Genomic DNA, 15,297 nt, shown 5'->3' with positions numbered 1-15,297 from the left:
AATCTGGGTTTCTTACATTTTCAAATTTAAACGGGCATATCTTATTTTTACCACAACGGATTTCTTTTGATTCTTCTTCCTTTTAAAGGGGTGAATAATGTCTTTTGAATAAGCTATTGTTGTTTTAAATCGGTTAACAAATGGCTAGGTTATAGTGGTTTATGTCCGAAAAACCCCACAAAAAACCTATAAAGGAATTTCTCATAATTTTAAAAAATATAATGTTTTTTTGTTTTGTTCAATATTTATTTTGAAAATTATGGGAAATTCCTTTATAGGCTTTTTGTGGGGTTTTTCAGACATAAACCACTATAACTTAGCCATTTGTTAACCGATTTAAAACAACAATAGCTTATTCAAAAGACTTTATTCACCCCTTTAAAAGGAAGAAGGATCAAAAGAAATCCGTTGTGGAAAAAATAAGATATGCCCGTTTAAATTTGAAAATGTAAGAAACCCAGATTTTCACTCCTTTTACCATTATAAAAAAATAAAACGAAGTGACCCAAACGAAATAAAGGCATTGTCGTTGTCCATGGATCCCAACACGATATAATTTTGCATTAGAACACTTGAATATTTTTCGGGTCAAATTTTGTAGCACAATGTCATTTATCGACATTTTCCGAAAAGTTTGCACATTCTTAAGGCCAAAACTGCCTGAAGGAGCGTTCCAATGCTTTTGCTATGTATTAGAGAGTTTTCAATTACTGTCTTGGCTACAATGTTTGTCTTTGGTTTGGTTCGAAAATCCCAATGGTTTGGCTGTTATATGCCAAAATATCCAAAAAACGTCAATAAAAAACTTAAAGTCAAAATCGGGAGGCTCGATTTTCACGGTAGATATATGGTCCATTGGACTTTTTTGCTCAGTTCAATCCCAGGAATCCGAAACGCGAAGGGCTCATTAAGGTTTTCAAATCGCCCCGGCCTAATATACAGTCTTAACGATATAAAACTTCACACCAGAGTTGTTCGAATTTTTTCTCGTTTTCATCTCCAGATACCCCTTCGATAGCAAGAAGCCGGGTTGTTTTTGTGTCATGGATCTAGAAGCAGTATCTCAAGATGTTACAAACTATTCACCTAAGACGGTTAAAACACTTTAAATGATGACATAATATTTCTTGTTTTTTTTTTATTCTTCGTCTTTAATATTTTACCAACTCTTGCTTCTTTTTCCATTTTAAAAATTGTTATGTATACTCTAATACACATGCACTTATTTTCCGAAATATGGAAATTATGAAAATACATGTACTAAGAAAATCTGAAATACCTAATGAAGCATGATGACGATGAAGAGAATATTAAGTATTGCCTGAAAATTAATGAAAATCTTCTTAATCTTCCTCATATGTAGTGAGTCAGTCCTTAAGTATCAAATGTTGACGCAATCACGCACCTTCACATTTAGCAAATGTACATACACACACATATACATCGAAGTCACACTTGTATAAATGGCAAAATAGCAAATCACAGTCTTACTCAATCTTCTTAAGCACTCTCTTATAATGTATACAAAAACGTGCTTACAGGCTCATTCAGGCGATTTTTGTCACGCACAAACAAGCACACACACATAAATGCGTGCTTATACTTTTCCTTACAACACAAGTCATTCGTAGATATTACAGGTTACATACAATCCATTTGTATTCTGAATAGATTTAGGTATGTGGAACAGTGATTGCAATACATATATTAAGTTAGTTCGAAATTGAATTAAAGTGATAACCTTAAATACATATAAAATTACAAAAAAAAAATTTTTTGTTGAATCTTAAAGAGCGGTAACATGACACAGGCTACTGTATATTTTTTAATTTGTAATTATTAATTATAATTTATAATTAATATAATTTTTGTCCATTGACCTTATATGGTCCATGCAGCTTAATCGTTTGGAGAAATATTTTATGAGAGGTCTTCAAGTTCCTGTATGTGAAGAATATTTGGACCTTTATATGAAAAGCTACTGCTCATCAATGGAAAGTGTCACTTGAAATCTTACGGCATAACTTATATAGGGGACCATTACCCTTTTACAAGATTTAGCCATGTCCCACCGGGTGTCCGTGGTACAATTGTATGCACATCCGCCTTGCACGCAGAACAGTAGGTCCCATATCATTGTCCCGCAAGGGATGTTTGTGGAACGATTATTAGCCATGTTCCACCGTCTACCTGTGTATTGTTTGGTGTGCACGATAACATTCAACTAACAGTTTGAAAGAGAGATGATAGAGGATGTTGCCTCTCAACATCCTCTATCATCGACAAACTGACAATTGCCGCAAGGAAAATTGCCTAATGTAAACATTAGGGTTATGACTTTTTTACAACCTCATTCCCTGCATCATAGCGCGATGAGCTTCTGCATAAGATTGCATAAAATCTTAATTATAAGATGACTCGGTGAAAAAAGTTCACACACAAAATGATTTTGAAATTTATCAGAATTGTGGGCAATTTTTTGAAGTCATTTTAAGCACATATATAATTGAAAATAAACTTTGGAGCCACATGAGATAGCGAAACTGACATAATCAGCCCAATTATGAATATACTAGTAACGCCGTGAGTTTTCTCACTTTTTCCTTTAAACTGAAACGGCAGAAATGCAAAACTCACGGGGTGTTTGCATTCACAATCACCCTGAATATTTGTTTCTCACTAATTTTCTTTAGTTCTGAGAATCATTAAAATATCGTTAACTCTCTTTTTTCAAAGATATAATTTTTTTAACAAAGTAGAAAAATCAATTTTTTCAAAGTGGTTTGTGCGTGGCCTTTTTCAATATTTAAATGGAATAAAAGTTATTTTAGTTACTAGTAGGCTTAAATTTATTCATTCCTGTAACAGGAAATAATTTTTGAAAAGAAGCTAATTTTTCGTATCATACATTTTTTCAAAAATTAACGTTATTTTAGTCATTAATGCAAAAGTTCATTCACTCCCCCTACAGGAAATCATTTAAGAGAAAAACCGTCAAAAAGTCATAACCCTAGTAAACATGGACTAGTTATGTTTACGATCTTATATAGCAAATAAAAAAGACATTAAAATAATGGGTTAGTAAGGTATTTTGAAAGGGTTATTTTTGTCGGGGATTATCACTTCCCAAATAGGTTTGTAACCCCACAAAAACTTTGTTTTAAGTGGTGTTCGAGTAGTTTTGAAATTTTTGCCGAAAGAGCCCATTATAGTCCAGTTTACAGCGTCATAATATGTTTTGTGCTTCGAGAGAGAATCCTACGGTGACAAACTTGCATGGTTGGTACCCACGATAATCGAAAGAAGTGACTGACATTTATTCAACCCTTGCACATCTTAATGTTTCTCTCAACCCTACATAAAATATCAGTCAGCTGTTGTCCGAAACTAAGGACCTAAAAAAAGAAGCAAACACATCTGTAGGCGTTTTTTGAGTTTTTGGGCCAATTTCTCAGGAAGCATTAGAAAATGTATGGTGTTGACTAGGGCCGCATCCACAACATGTTGCCAAAAATTTAAAAACGATCTTAGATGATTCCTTAAACTGCACTCTTTCCAAACTTTGTGTGGAGGTCCGCGAGAGAGCGGACATAATTCGGACCTAAAAGAGCAGACATAATACGATATACAACGTTTGGACCAAATCGGTTTCTCCCTTCGAGGGCTATCTTAGGTACTACCCAGTTTAGTTAGTATCTGCAAGCTTTTTTGGAGCTTTTGGGTCGTTATCTAAGGATGTATGGGCTTGCCCAACACATAAAGAACCTTTTAAAAAAAATCAAAACTATCCGAGATTGCACTTTTCCCAAACTTTTCTTGGATGGTAGCTGTAGGACGGGATTGATATAGTCTATATTCAAACCTGATACATGACTAGATATAGTAATACGATGCGCAAAGATTGGACCAATCATTCGGACCAATCTTTTTTTTCGTTAAGGTTTATTGGAGCTTTTAGGCATTCATCTCACGAAGTATGGACTTTTGCCCGAAAAACATTGCACCGTCGCAAAAGGAGCCGCAGGGACAACCTGCTGAAAAATATTCAAAATGATCAGTGAGAAGCTCTTAAACTTGACATTTTTCCGAATTCTGTTTAGGAGGTACCCGAAGGAGTGGATCAATATAGTCCAAATTCGAACATGATCTATATCTGGAAGAAATGCCCATACGATGTGCAAAACTGCCTTCGAGAGTTATAGTTCACTCTATTTTTTTTATTTATTTATTTTATTTAAAAAATATTGCAACAAAAATCAAAGCAATTATAGAGCACCCGAATTAGCGGTCATTTGGCATTTCCAATGATACAGACATTTCCCCACCAAAAATTGTGAACATAGGTCCAGGTTTTGGTATAGCCACCTTATAGCGGTACCACCCGATTTCAAGTGGTTTTAGGATTTTATCTTCATTTTGAGGCCGAATTGGCTGTAACTTGGCATTTGAAGTCCCCAATGGTACAGAAACTTCTCCACCAAAAATTGTTGGCACAGGTCCAGGTTTTGATATAGCCCCCATATAGTGGTAACACCCGATTTCAAGTGTTTTAAGGATTTTATCTTCATTTTTAGGCAGAATTGGATGTAACTTCGCATTTAGAGTCACCAATGGTACAGAAACTTCCCCACCAAAAATTATGGACATAAGTCCAGGTTTTGGTATAGCCTTTATATAACGGTGCTAGACGATTTCAGGTATTTTAAAGTTTTTATCTAAATTTTCGGCCTGTATTTACTAAAAAGTTAAAAATAAAATATAAATTAAAAAAATTAAGTTTCAGTGTTTTATTTAGAAATGCACTTAAAACTAGAAAATAATTTGTCGCCTAGCCTCAATTAGTATATTCTTCCTCATAATGGAATCTCTCAAATGAAACGCATGCATTTAAATTATGGTGGCAAAATTATAATTAAATTTTTTCATAAGTCTTTAATCATTCTCCTTTAAACCACTGTTTTCCCCCATCATATGACCTAGCATAAAGGTAGTTATTTGCCAAATTTCTTGTCAATCATTGAAACTGCCACCTGGGCCATAAATTTACGACGTTTGCATACAATTCGATTTGTGCTGTGATGCATAACGTTTAATCGTATTTTAGGCTTAACATACATTCACCAGTAAACAAAAAGGCTTTGACTTTCTTCTCTACGCAACAAAATTACAACCACAGCAAAAAAGGAAAAGAAAACCTAATCCAAAAGCAAACGAGAAAATATTAAAGTTTGAATACAAAATTATCCCCTGATTTATTTCTATGGGCCATACAGATTGAGAGTTATGGTAGGAAAGTTATGACAATGAAGTATAAACGAATGAAAGGCAAGAACGATTTATTTTCAAATATCAAAGAAATCGAAAAAAGTAAGCATGGCGTTAAGTGTGGCCAGGCCGAACTTGTTATAGCCTCCACCACGAGTTGCATTTATGAAGAAGACTAAAGACCAAATTCCAGCCATTTCGGTAAACAATGTGGCCAACTTTCAAAATACCGAAATTCGGGAGGTATCGTTCTATGGGCACTAAATAAAGGTGTTGGAATATTGAAGCCACAACCCTTAATATACCGAAAAACGGGAGGTACAGTTCTATGGGGGCAATATGAAGGCGTAAACCTATACCTACAAATTTCAGGTGGAAAGTTTTGCACCTCCAACCAAGACTAAATACCAAATTTCAGCCATTTCGGTGGAATATTGAGGCCACAACCTACAAAATACCGAAAACTGGCATGTGCCATTCTAAGGTGGCTATATGAGGGCGTGGACCAATACCGACTTATTTGGAGGGGAAAGTTGAATACCCCCTGCGAAGACAAAACATCAAATATCAGCCATTTCGATGGATTATTTTGGCCATGACTTCGAAAATATCGAAAATTGGGAGGTATCTTTCTATGGGGACTCTCCCGACACAACGAAGACTAATTAACAAATTTTGGGCATTTCAGAGGAATATTGACGCCACAATCTTCAAAATACCGAAAATCAAAATACCCCAAATGAAGACAAAATACCAAATTTCAGTCATTTCGGTGGAATATAGAGGCCATAACCTTCAAAATACCGAAAATCGGGAGGTACCGTTCTATTGGGGATATGTGAAGGCGAGGACCAATACAGACATATTTAGAGGGGAATTTTGAATACCCCCAGCGAAGACAAAATACCAAATTTCAGCCATTTCAATGGATTATTGTGGCCATAACCTTTAAAATACCAAAAATCGGGAGGTATCGTTCTAATTTCAGCCATTTCGGTGGAATATAGAGGCCATAACCTTCTAAATACCGAAAATCGGGAGGTAACGTTCTGTGGGGGCTATTGAGGCCACAACCTTTTCTTTTCTATAAAGAGTTTTATACCCCAAATGAAGACTAAATACCAAATTTCAGCCATTGCGGAGGAATATTGAGGCCACAACCTTTAAAATATCGCAAATCGGGAGGTACTGTTTTATGGGGGCTATATGAAGGCGTGGGCCTATACCGACAGAATTCTGGGGAAAAGTTTTATATCCCCAACGAAGACTAATTATCAAATTTCAACCATTTCGGTGTGATAATGAAGCTAAAACCTTTAAAATACCTCAAATAGGGTGGTACCGTTCTATGGGGGCTATATCAAAACGTGCACCGGTATAGCCCATTTGCAATACCAAACATCCTAGGAGTAACAGAAACTTTTATACCAAATTACATAGCTCTATATTAACAATTGCGAGCTGTATCGTGATTTCAACAGAGGAACAGACGGACGTGGTTATATCGCCTTAGAATTTTACCCTGATCAAGAATATATGGTAAAAACGAAATTTCCTTTACAATTCCATTTGAAAAAAATAAAAAAATTTAGCGAACACATCTTCGATTGTTGGTATAGCGGAGGTTAAGGAAAAAATTCTGGTTTCAAATTTGTTTGCGTTCACAAAATTGGCGGATGCGCGCAAAAGTTTTAGCGGTTTTTATTCTCTTATAAAGAAAAAATATTTCAAAATTTCTTATTTGTTGTATTGAGAAAATGTATGCATATATCTGTTTTTGAATATTATCTTTTTGCGCGTCCGGATTATTAAAAAAAAATTAAAAAAAAACCCCGAAATTCCGACTTCAAAATGTCAGCATAAATTTTTGGTCAATGCAGTGGATATCGAAAAATCATACACTAGTTTCATGTTGCCTATAGAGTATGCTGTGATTCTTTCTTTGGGCACAGGTCTATAAAACGTAAGGTTAAGCCAGAAATGGGAAGGGGACATAAAAAACTTGTTGGCTTCCACCCATTTTTACCCATTTTTCTACATTGGTGCCAACACAGCTTCCACGTTATTTAATTTTAATGGTCGATATTATGGGATCCTTACTAAAACACATCATTTTAAACAATTTCAGTCTTACTATATACAATATGTTAACAGTTCGCGAATTCTGAATGGGTGAAACTCGGATTCATCGTTTGTAAAACACTTTTTGTTTCTACCGTATACTTTATTGGGTCCCCGATGAATATTTCATGTGTTACAAACGGAATGACAAATTTAATTATTATGGTGGAGGGTATAAACAAACAAATGTCAATTTAGTTTGAAAACCAAACCAAAATTTCTTATAAAACAATTACTATGTATCAATATAAGCAGAAATGATGCATTCAAATTCTGTGGATTATTTTCACATAACGATTATTGGATTCTGTTTATTTTGTGCAACTAGAGAGTTATTGTTGGGTTCATGGAAATAATCTTCACTCCTCTACGTATTCCCTTAGAAATTAATCACTTTTTCTGTAATGTATAGACAACTCATATATAATTCTTACTCACATGTCGTACACATAAAAATTTAAAACAATTATTGTAAACAAATTATGCATTGCACCACACCACATCGATAAACATTCATGTACATACGATTATATCTGCGATTGTTTGTTGTAGCCATAACAAACAACAATCAAAGGCGTGATAATAAGGTCACTTGTATTTGAGCTCTCTATGTAAGCAACGCGCACACAATATTTACATATCCTCTTGAACTGTGTGCAAATTTTATTGTCGCATTATTTCAGCTGAAAATCAATGAATAAATGGGCAAATAATTGTAGCTTAAAACCGAATCATCAATATTCATATGATGACGCATCATGCATCCGTTTACGAAACCGAGATCATTGCATGAATTCAATAATATGAATATTTAAATGTAAATTGATTTTTTTTTTTTTTTTTTGAAAATCAATTATTTTTGATATATGTATAAAATGAAAAAGGAAATTAGTGCAAATTACTGGAATGTAAACATTAACAAACTATTTATGATACATATGAATGAATAAATAATAATGTGAAGTGGAAAAATGCAATTGTTGTTTTAATATTGGGTTTGGCTCTCATAGATTAATATTGGATTAAGAGAATACGAAATTAAGTATGTGAAATGCAATCAATAAGTAGTGCTTTGCCGTTAGCTAAATACCCTTAGACTCCGACCCCATGTTTATCATATAACTACGTTGTCATATATTTTTTGTCAAATATCACCATTTCCACACCACAAGACAACAATTGAATTGACAAAACAACAATTGAAATGTTCTCATTAAAGGAGAAATTTAAGCGAATTAAATTCAGCAAAGTAAGACGTAAGTCTCTATTTAAACCTCATCGTTCTACATTGGAGAATTAAATTTTATTCCTTCATTTGGATTGTGGTTTTGCGGAGTACTTAATAATAAGAATATCAGGGTTGCGGTATTTTTCTACCCCACCTCCTTTAGAACCAAACCAAATCCGCAGACCACTTCGGTTGGCCACATATTTTCCCAACAAAATATTCTGAAGAAAGCTTTTGCCACCCAATGCTCCCTATGGCGTAGAGTATATACAGTATGTTGTAGTACATAAGGCTCAGGGAATTGCGGTAATGGAACAATAGAAAATTGACTTTGAATTTACATTTCCATAAAAGATGATTAGTTTGAATGGTAATGATGACATTAAGATGATTTGTGTGGCTAGGACAAAGTTGAAAAGTAGTCTACGATGGATACGAAAGGAAGAACTCATAAACCAAAATAATACTCAATAATGTGAAGTAAATAAAATGTAGGGCGCTATGTTTGTCCGGTCCCGCAAGTTTAGCCCACAAGTTTAGCCCACTACACCAAAGTAATGAAAATTGCAAACAGAAGCATTGAGGGAATTATTTTAAGGCTTATCGATTTAGATTAAAATCTCAATTCAAGGGAGCACAAGCACAAAATAATTTGTTTTCCTATATACTTGATGTAGTTGGTGAAAGAGGAAGAGAAAAAGGGAAAAGATAAAACACATTATATGAGATTTTATTGTCCTGTTATGTCGTTAAATCAATAACGACGACCATTGTGCTAAGTTGATGGATTTTCTTTTTAATTTTTTTTCTGTTTTTCCACTTTTAATTGCAGTAAAAAATGGAACAATTTGAACAATTGTTGACGTGTTGCGTTTGCCTGGACCGGTATCGCATACCAAAGCTGCTGCCATGCCAACACTCCTTTTGCATGGAACCCTGTATGGAGGGTTTAGTGGATTATGTACGACGACAGGTAAGTCGATAATGATTTGAAATTTAACGAATCTAAAAACTTCCGCTTTGGTAAAATAATTTTAAATTTTTGTAGTTTTTAAGTTCGAAGAGCCTCTGGTAGGTAAGATACATAAACAAATATAATTGAACGAGGTTATGATCTCGTGCTATCTTTTCATATTCATTTCTGGCGACGAGGTGAATTAAAGTTGAGGATCAATCGTCCTTATCGACAGCTGAATACCCTCAGCCTATGACTAGATTTGTGGAACATTTGTGTTATTATGGAGAAATAAAAATTAAAGCGTTGCATGAAAGACCACAAACTTAACAAAAACTTTAGTACATGCGAGAGATTTCTGAAGGAGTAATCCTAAATATTTCAACATTTCGGGGCCTGTATTGTATTAGCTTCCCCTAGCACAAAAAATATGTGTCTTATTGTGATCACAAGGATTACCTGATATTAAAATATCAACACGATCGGAGAATAGATTTACACTGGATTAGAGTGGAAAAGTGTTGAACTTCGAACTCGATCTAATTTTGGAAGTCATTTTAGTTAGTCACCGTAAGATTTTTTAGTGTTTTTAAGTCATTATGTCAGGAAGAATGGACTTGCCACAAAGACAACAAAAATTTCAAACAAAATCCTCGGACAATCCCTACACTGCCTTTAGGAACTTTTGGACCAAACATAGTTTATCTTCGAACTTGGTTTGAGAGAAATAGTACGATGTGCAAATGTTGGACAAATGTGTATGATTCATTTTGAAAAATTTCAAATGGAGATTGTGAGGGTTTGGAATTTCGCTCTTCTGACCTAATATCATTACCAACCTTTGGCATTTATCACACCCCAAATGACATCGGTGGGGAACGTGGGCTTGGGAGGTACCGTTATATTGGGACTTTATCATGAAATAAAGAATTGATCCGATAATTCAAAATCTTTTTTTGGGATTTAACACTTCTGACCTAATACCATCACCTCCCATTCGGAATTTTTCACCACACAAACAGTATTGGTTGGGAACGTGGACTTGGGAGGTACTGTTATATGGGGACTTTATCATAAAATACAGAATTGGCCTAATAATTCAAAACCATTTTGGGGTTTTACTCTTCCAACGTAATAACATCATCTCCTTTAGAATTTTTCACCACCCAAACAATATCGGTTGGGAACGTATTGATAATTTTCTGCAGGAAGGTTTTCTACAAGGAAATAGATAAAACCAGGAGGTATCATAATATGGGCGTTATTCCAAAACATGGATCTACTTTCAAAATTTTCTGCGAAAAGGTGTTCTTCCCAAAAATTATAGTACAGGCAATTGGAAAATGTATGAAATGATGATCACCAACATTTGGCGAAATTAATTAGAAACAAGTAAGAAAAGCGTTAAGTTCGGTCGGGCCGAAGACGAAATACCAAAATTCAGCCATCTCGGTGTGATAATAAGGCTAAAACGTTCAAAATATCGAAAATCGGGAGATATTGTATTATGGGGGCTATATTAACAAGTGGACCTATATAAACATTTTATGGTAGAAATGTTTCTTAGCCTCTGAAAACACAAAATACAAACTTACAACCGATTCTGTGATCAAATGGGTCTAATACATTCAAAATATATTAAAATGACGCGTACTTTATATGGAACCTTATATGGGGGCTATACCAAAACGTGGACCTATATAACCCAACTTTGAAGACACAAAATACCAAATTACAACCAATTCTGCGGTCAAATGGGTCTAATACATTCAAAATATATTAAAATGACGCGTACTTTATATGGGGCCTTATATTGGCCCCATAGGTAGGAATATTTTTAGCCTCTGGAGACACAAAATACCAAATTACAACCAATTCGGTGGTAAAATGGGCCAAATATCTTAAAAATTCCTTAAAACGACGACGCGTTATTTTGTATGGGGGCTATACGAAAGCGTGGACCTTCATAGCCCGCTTTCAATACTAAAAGTCCTACGTAAATATAACATATTTTCCCAAAATTTCATCAACCTACGTCAATCCGTTCGGACGCTAGAGTGATTTCCACAGACGGACTGACGGACGGATATGGCTATATCGATGTATACTTTGTGGGGTCTATAATGATTATTTCGAGTAGTTACAAACGTAGTGACAAACTTAATATACCCCCATCCTATGGTGGAGGGTATAACAAGTAAGAACAGCGTTAAGTTCAGCCACATCATCAGCCATGTCACATCCTCCACCACGAGTTGTATTGAAGTAAAATGGAACAATTAGTTTCTTTTGGTTTTATGAAGAAGACTATATAACAAATTTCAGCAAATTCAGTAAATCAATGTAGCTAACCTTCAAAATACCCAAATTCGGGAGGTACCGTTCCATGGGGGCTATATCAAAACGTCGATCTATACCCAAAAATTTCTAGAGGAAATTTTAGGACTAAAGACCGAATTTGCCATATATCGGAAAAACCTTCAAAATACAGAAAAAAACCGCTTCAATGGCGAATATAGTAACCCGTGGACCTATACTGATAAATCCCTAAATTACAAGTTTCAGTCTTTCAGTGGGATATTGATGTCACAACCTTCAAAATTAGCAAAATCGGGAGGTACCGTTCTGTGGTGGCTATATCGAAACGTGGACCTATACCCTCGAATTTCAGTCAGAAAGGCTTTTACCTCCAACAAAGACTAAATACCAAATTTCAGCCATTTCGGTGGGTTGCTGTGGCCACAACCTTCAAAATACCGAAAATCGGGAGGTACCGTTCTAAGGGGCAATACTAAGGCATGGACCCGTGCCTATGGGACAATACTAAGGCATGGACAAGTTTCTGAGGGAAATTTTATACCCCCAACGAGGACTAAGTAGCAAATTTCAGCTTGATTACAAAATAACCAGATATTTCGCGCGACATGCCCTTGTTAAAATAATGGGTGGGAAAGGAGGTTTGTAATGAGGATTTTTGCTGGGCAGATAGCCGGCTGCGCTCATTGATATCAGGGCAGCATTTTCTTGTATATTATGGAATTTAATTTTGGCAACTGGCACTGCCATCAATATCTTCTTCCATGTAATCGAAATCTTGATTTGTAACTATGCAAACGACGAATCTTATTCAAAAATTTGTACCTACTACACATATATATTTGAAATGTTAGACGACAACGTCAAGTCACTTGTAAAGAGATTCCGTTTCCTTTTCTCTCTCTTTTTGATTGTTTCAATTTTAATAACACTCTTTGAAAATCTTCTCGAACATTTCTTTCCATAATTCCCACGCAAGTCTATACATACATAAATATATTCCTATTTTATTTTGAACGCAAAATTTTGGAAAAATAAAAACAGATTTTGCGTCATTGCTAGCAGTTGTTGCTGTATATCAGAGGAAATAAAAAGAAAACCATTCATAAGATATACTATGAATGAAAATAGAATGTAAAAATACTTTTAAAACAGACGCCCACAGATAAACTTATTAAAAAAGCACAAATTTCCTTATTGCTGGAAATTAATAGGAAATGTAAAGTATACGAAATGAAAAGGAAGAAATATTACTCACAAGTACTTCATTAAATCTGTAAGATGTTATCTGTAATTGATCTACCCTAGACACTACATTTAATGTATATTAAAGTTTCAAATTAAATCATAATCAAAATGAGGTTTTTGATTTCCATTATTTTTAGCTGCGGTGATGCTGACTAAAGGTTCCAGAGATAGCGCGCCGAATTCTATAAAAACCATATGCAAAGAAATACTCATAACTTTTTTACTATGTGTCCGAATAGAAAAAAAATCTTTTATGTTTTTTTTGATAATTTGTTATAAGCCACCCAGCAAGATTAATTGGAAGTAGTGCAATGTAGACTTGTTCTCTTACGGCATGTTTTGTTGCAGTTCTAACGGAGTAGTGAAAACGGCACTCCACTTCCCAAATTTTATGCGCATTCAGATGCGATCCAACGAATGACATCCATTTCACATTTAACCTCATTTGGATGCAGTACAATCAGAGTTGTGAAGAATGCACTCCAATTACTTACATTTTAATCTCATTCGGATGCAAATCAACGATTGACATCCATTTCTTACATTTTAACAGCATTCGGAGGTAGATCAATCGGAGTCGTGAAAAAGGCACTCCATTCCTTACATTTTATTAGTTGTTAGAGGTCCATACAAGTACATAAGTCAGTTTGTACATCGCTTGTAGGGATCAATTCTTCGAAAAACAGAAAATGACTCCAGTAGGCCATCTACATGAGGAGGCAATAATTTTTCCAGTACAACGACGCAATCAAATGTTTTTGTTGCAGTACCTGCTCGGTTGTTACCGTGAGATCCATCCCAATCACCATATGGTTGATAGGCCCCGCCCATTCAGGCATATTAAAGAGAGTCTTCATGATCTAGAAGAAGAGATCCAGCGCCACAAGAGAGAACCTCTGGATCCACACGCATGTCAAGCGCGTCTGAATAGCATTCATATGGCCGCAGTTGCAGATTTCATAAGCAGCTACAGTTTGCGGAGTGTAAGCTGCCACGACAAACCAGAGTAGTTTTGGCTCAACTACTCTCGGGAAAATGCAGCTGTATAAACTCCTATTGGGCAAGGATCGACGGCATTATGCAAACCATCTGCCCTGCATGCGGCACAGGCCCGCACCTATGCAACTTACTCTAGTGGATCTGTGGTTGCATCCCATCGAAGCAGCCAGGTTCCTGAAATTTGAGATTAACCCAGAGCCAGATTAAACAGAAGAAAGAATACACACTAACACCTCGATTTGCGTTAATGATTGGTTCCGACGCAAATCGAAACACATGTTTTGAAAAACTTCTTCACAAAACTCAAAGCCAAAAATATTAGTTTTTAATAACGCAAATCCATTCAGTAGCGCAAATCGAAAAAATCTAATATTATTTATTAACGCAAATCGAGGTATTAGTGTACGAACATATAATACAAAACACTGTTACAACAACAGTTACGATTGAATTTAATGAAGAAATTTACTTATGTGTTGTGGCCATGTCTTGAGGAATTTTATAAATCTCAAGGAAAATTTTTTTTGATCGGTAGATTATTTCTTCTGTTTATTTAGCTTAAGGTCAGAAAAATTGAGAAGACATAAAAATTCTAGTTTTAAATTATGTTTTTATTTCCAATTTTTTCTATTATCTTCGATAAGGGATTTCTGTTACTTACAAATAACAAAAACATTTCGTTACATAAATATATAACAAGTTAAAAAGCGTAAGTTCGGCCGGGCCGAACTTTTTATACCCTCCACCATAAAATATTCTGAGGTAATATGGAATTATTAGTTTTCTTTCTGTTGCACACAATTTTTGCTGGAGAAGTCACTTGACCACTAGAAACCCTAAGTGTCAAATTATAGCCAATTCGGCCAGAACATGTAGCTAAAAACTTCAAATCATATGGGGGCTATACCAAATCGTGGACCGATATAGCCCATTTTCGAACTTGATCTAAGTTCAGACCAAAAACGTATGTGTACGAAATTTCAGCTGTGTAGCTCAACTCATTCGGAAGATAGCGTGGTTACAACAGACGGACGGAGATACGATGATTTACAAAAGGAATGGCAAACTTAATATACCCTCCAAACATATAACATTATTTTATTGGATTATTAATCTTTCTTAAATGTAAACGCGAGTTCCATCCTCTCATGTTGACAAGAATTTC

The 15,297-nt window shown here is 35.1% G+C and overlaps 1 protein-coding gene across 28 annotated transcripts in view; it reads left to right on the top strand.

Annotated features, from left to right (window-relative positions):
* Positions 1 to 15,297, top strand: part of tn (tripartite motif containing protein thin) — a 188,311-nt gene that overhangs the window by 88,297 nt on the left and 84,717 nt on the right. For all 28 annotated transcript variants that reach the window (XM_073990653.1, XM_073990666.1, XM_073990661.1 and 25 more), the window contains one exon: positions 9,447 to 9,587. In XM_073990653.1, coding sequence (XP_073846754.1) covers positions 9,453 to 9,587 — 135 coding nt within the window. In that variant the 5' untranslated portion in view covers positions 9,447 to 9,452. The remainder of the gene's footprint in view (positions 1 to 9,446; positions 9,588 to 15,297) is intronic.

Source organism: Musca autumnalis, unplaced genomic scaffold, assembly GCF_047663935.1.
Source record: "Musca autumnalis isolate F117 unplaced genomic scaffold, ASM4766393v1 scaffold_5, whole genome shotgun sequence".
NCBI lineage: Eukaryota > Metazoa > Arthropoda > Insecta > Diptera > Muscidae > Musca > Musca autumnalis.
The sequence above is the reverse complement of the archived record's forward strand: the minus strand, read 5'-3'. Positions and strand labels throughout refer to the sequence as shown.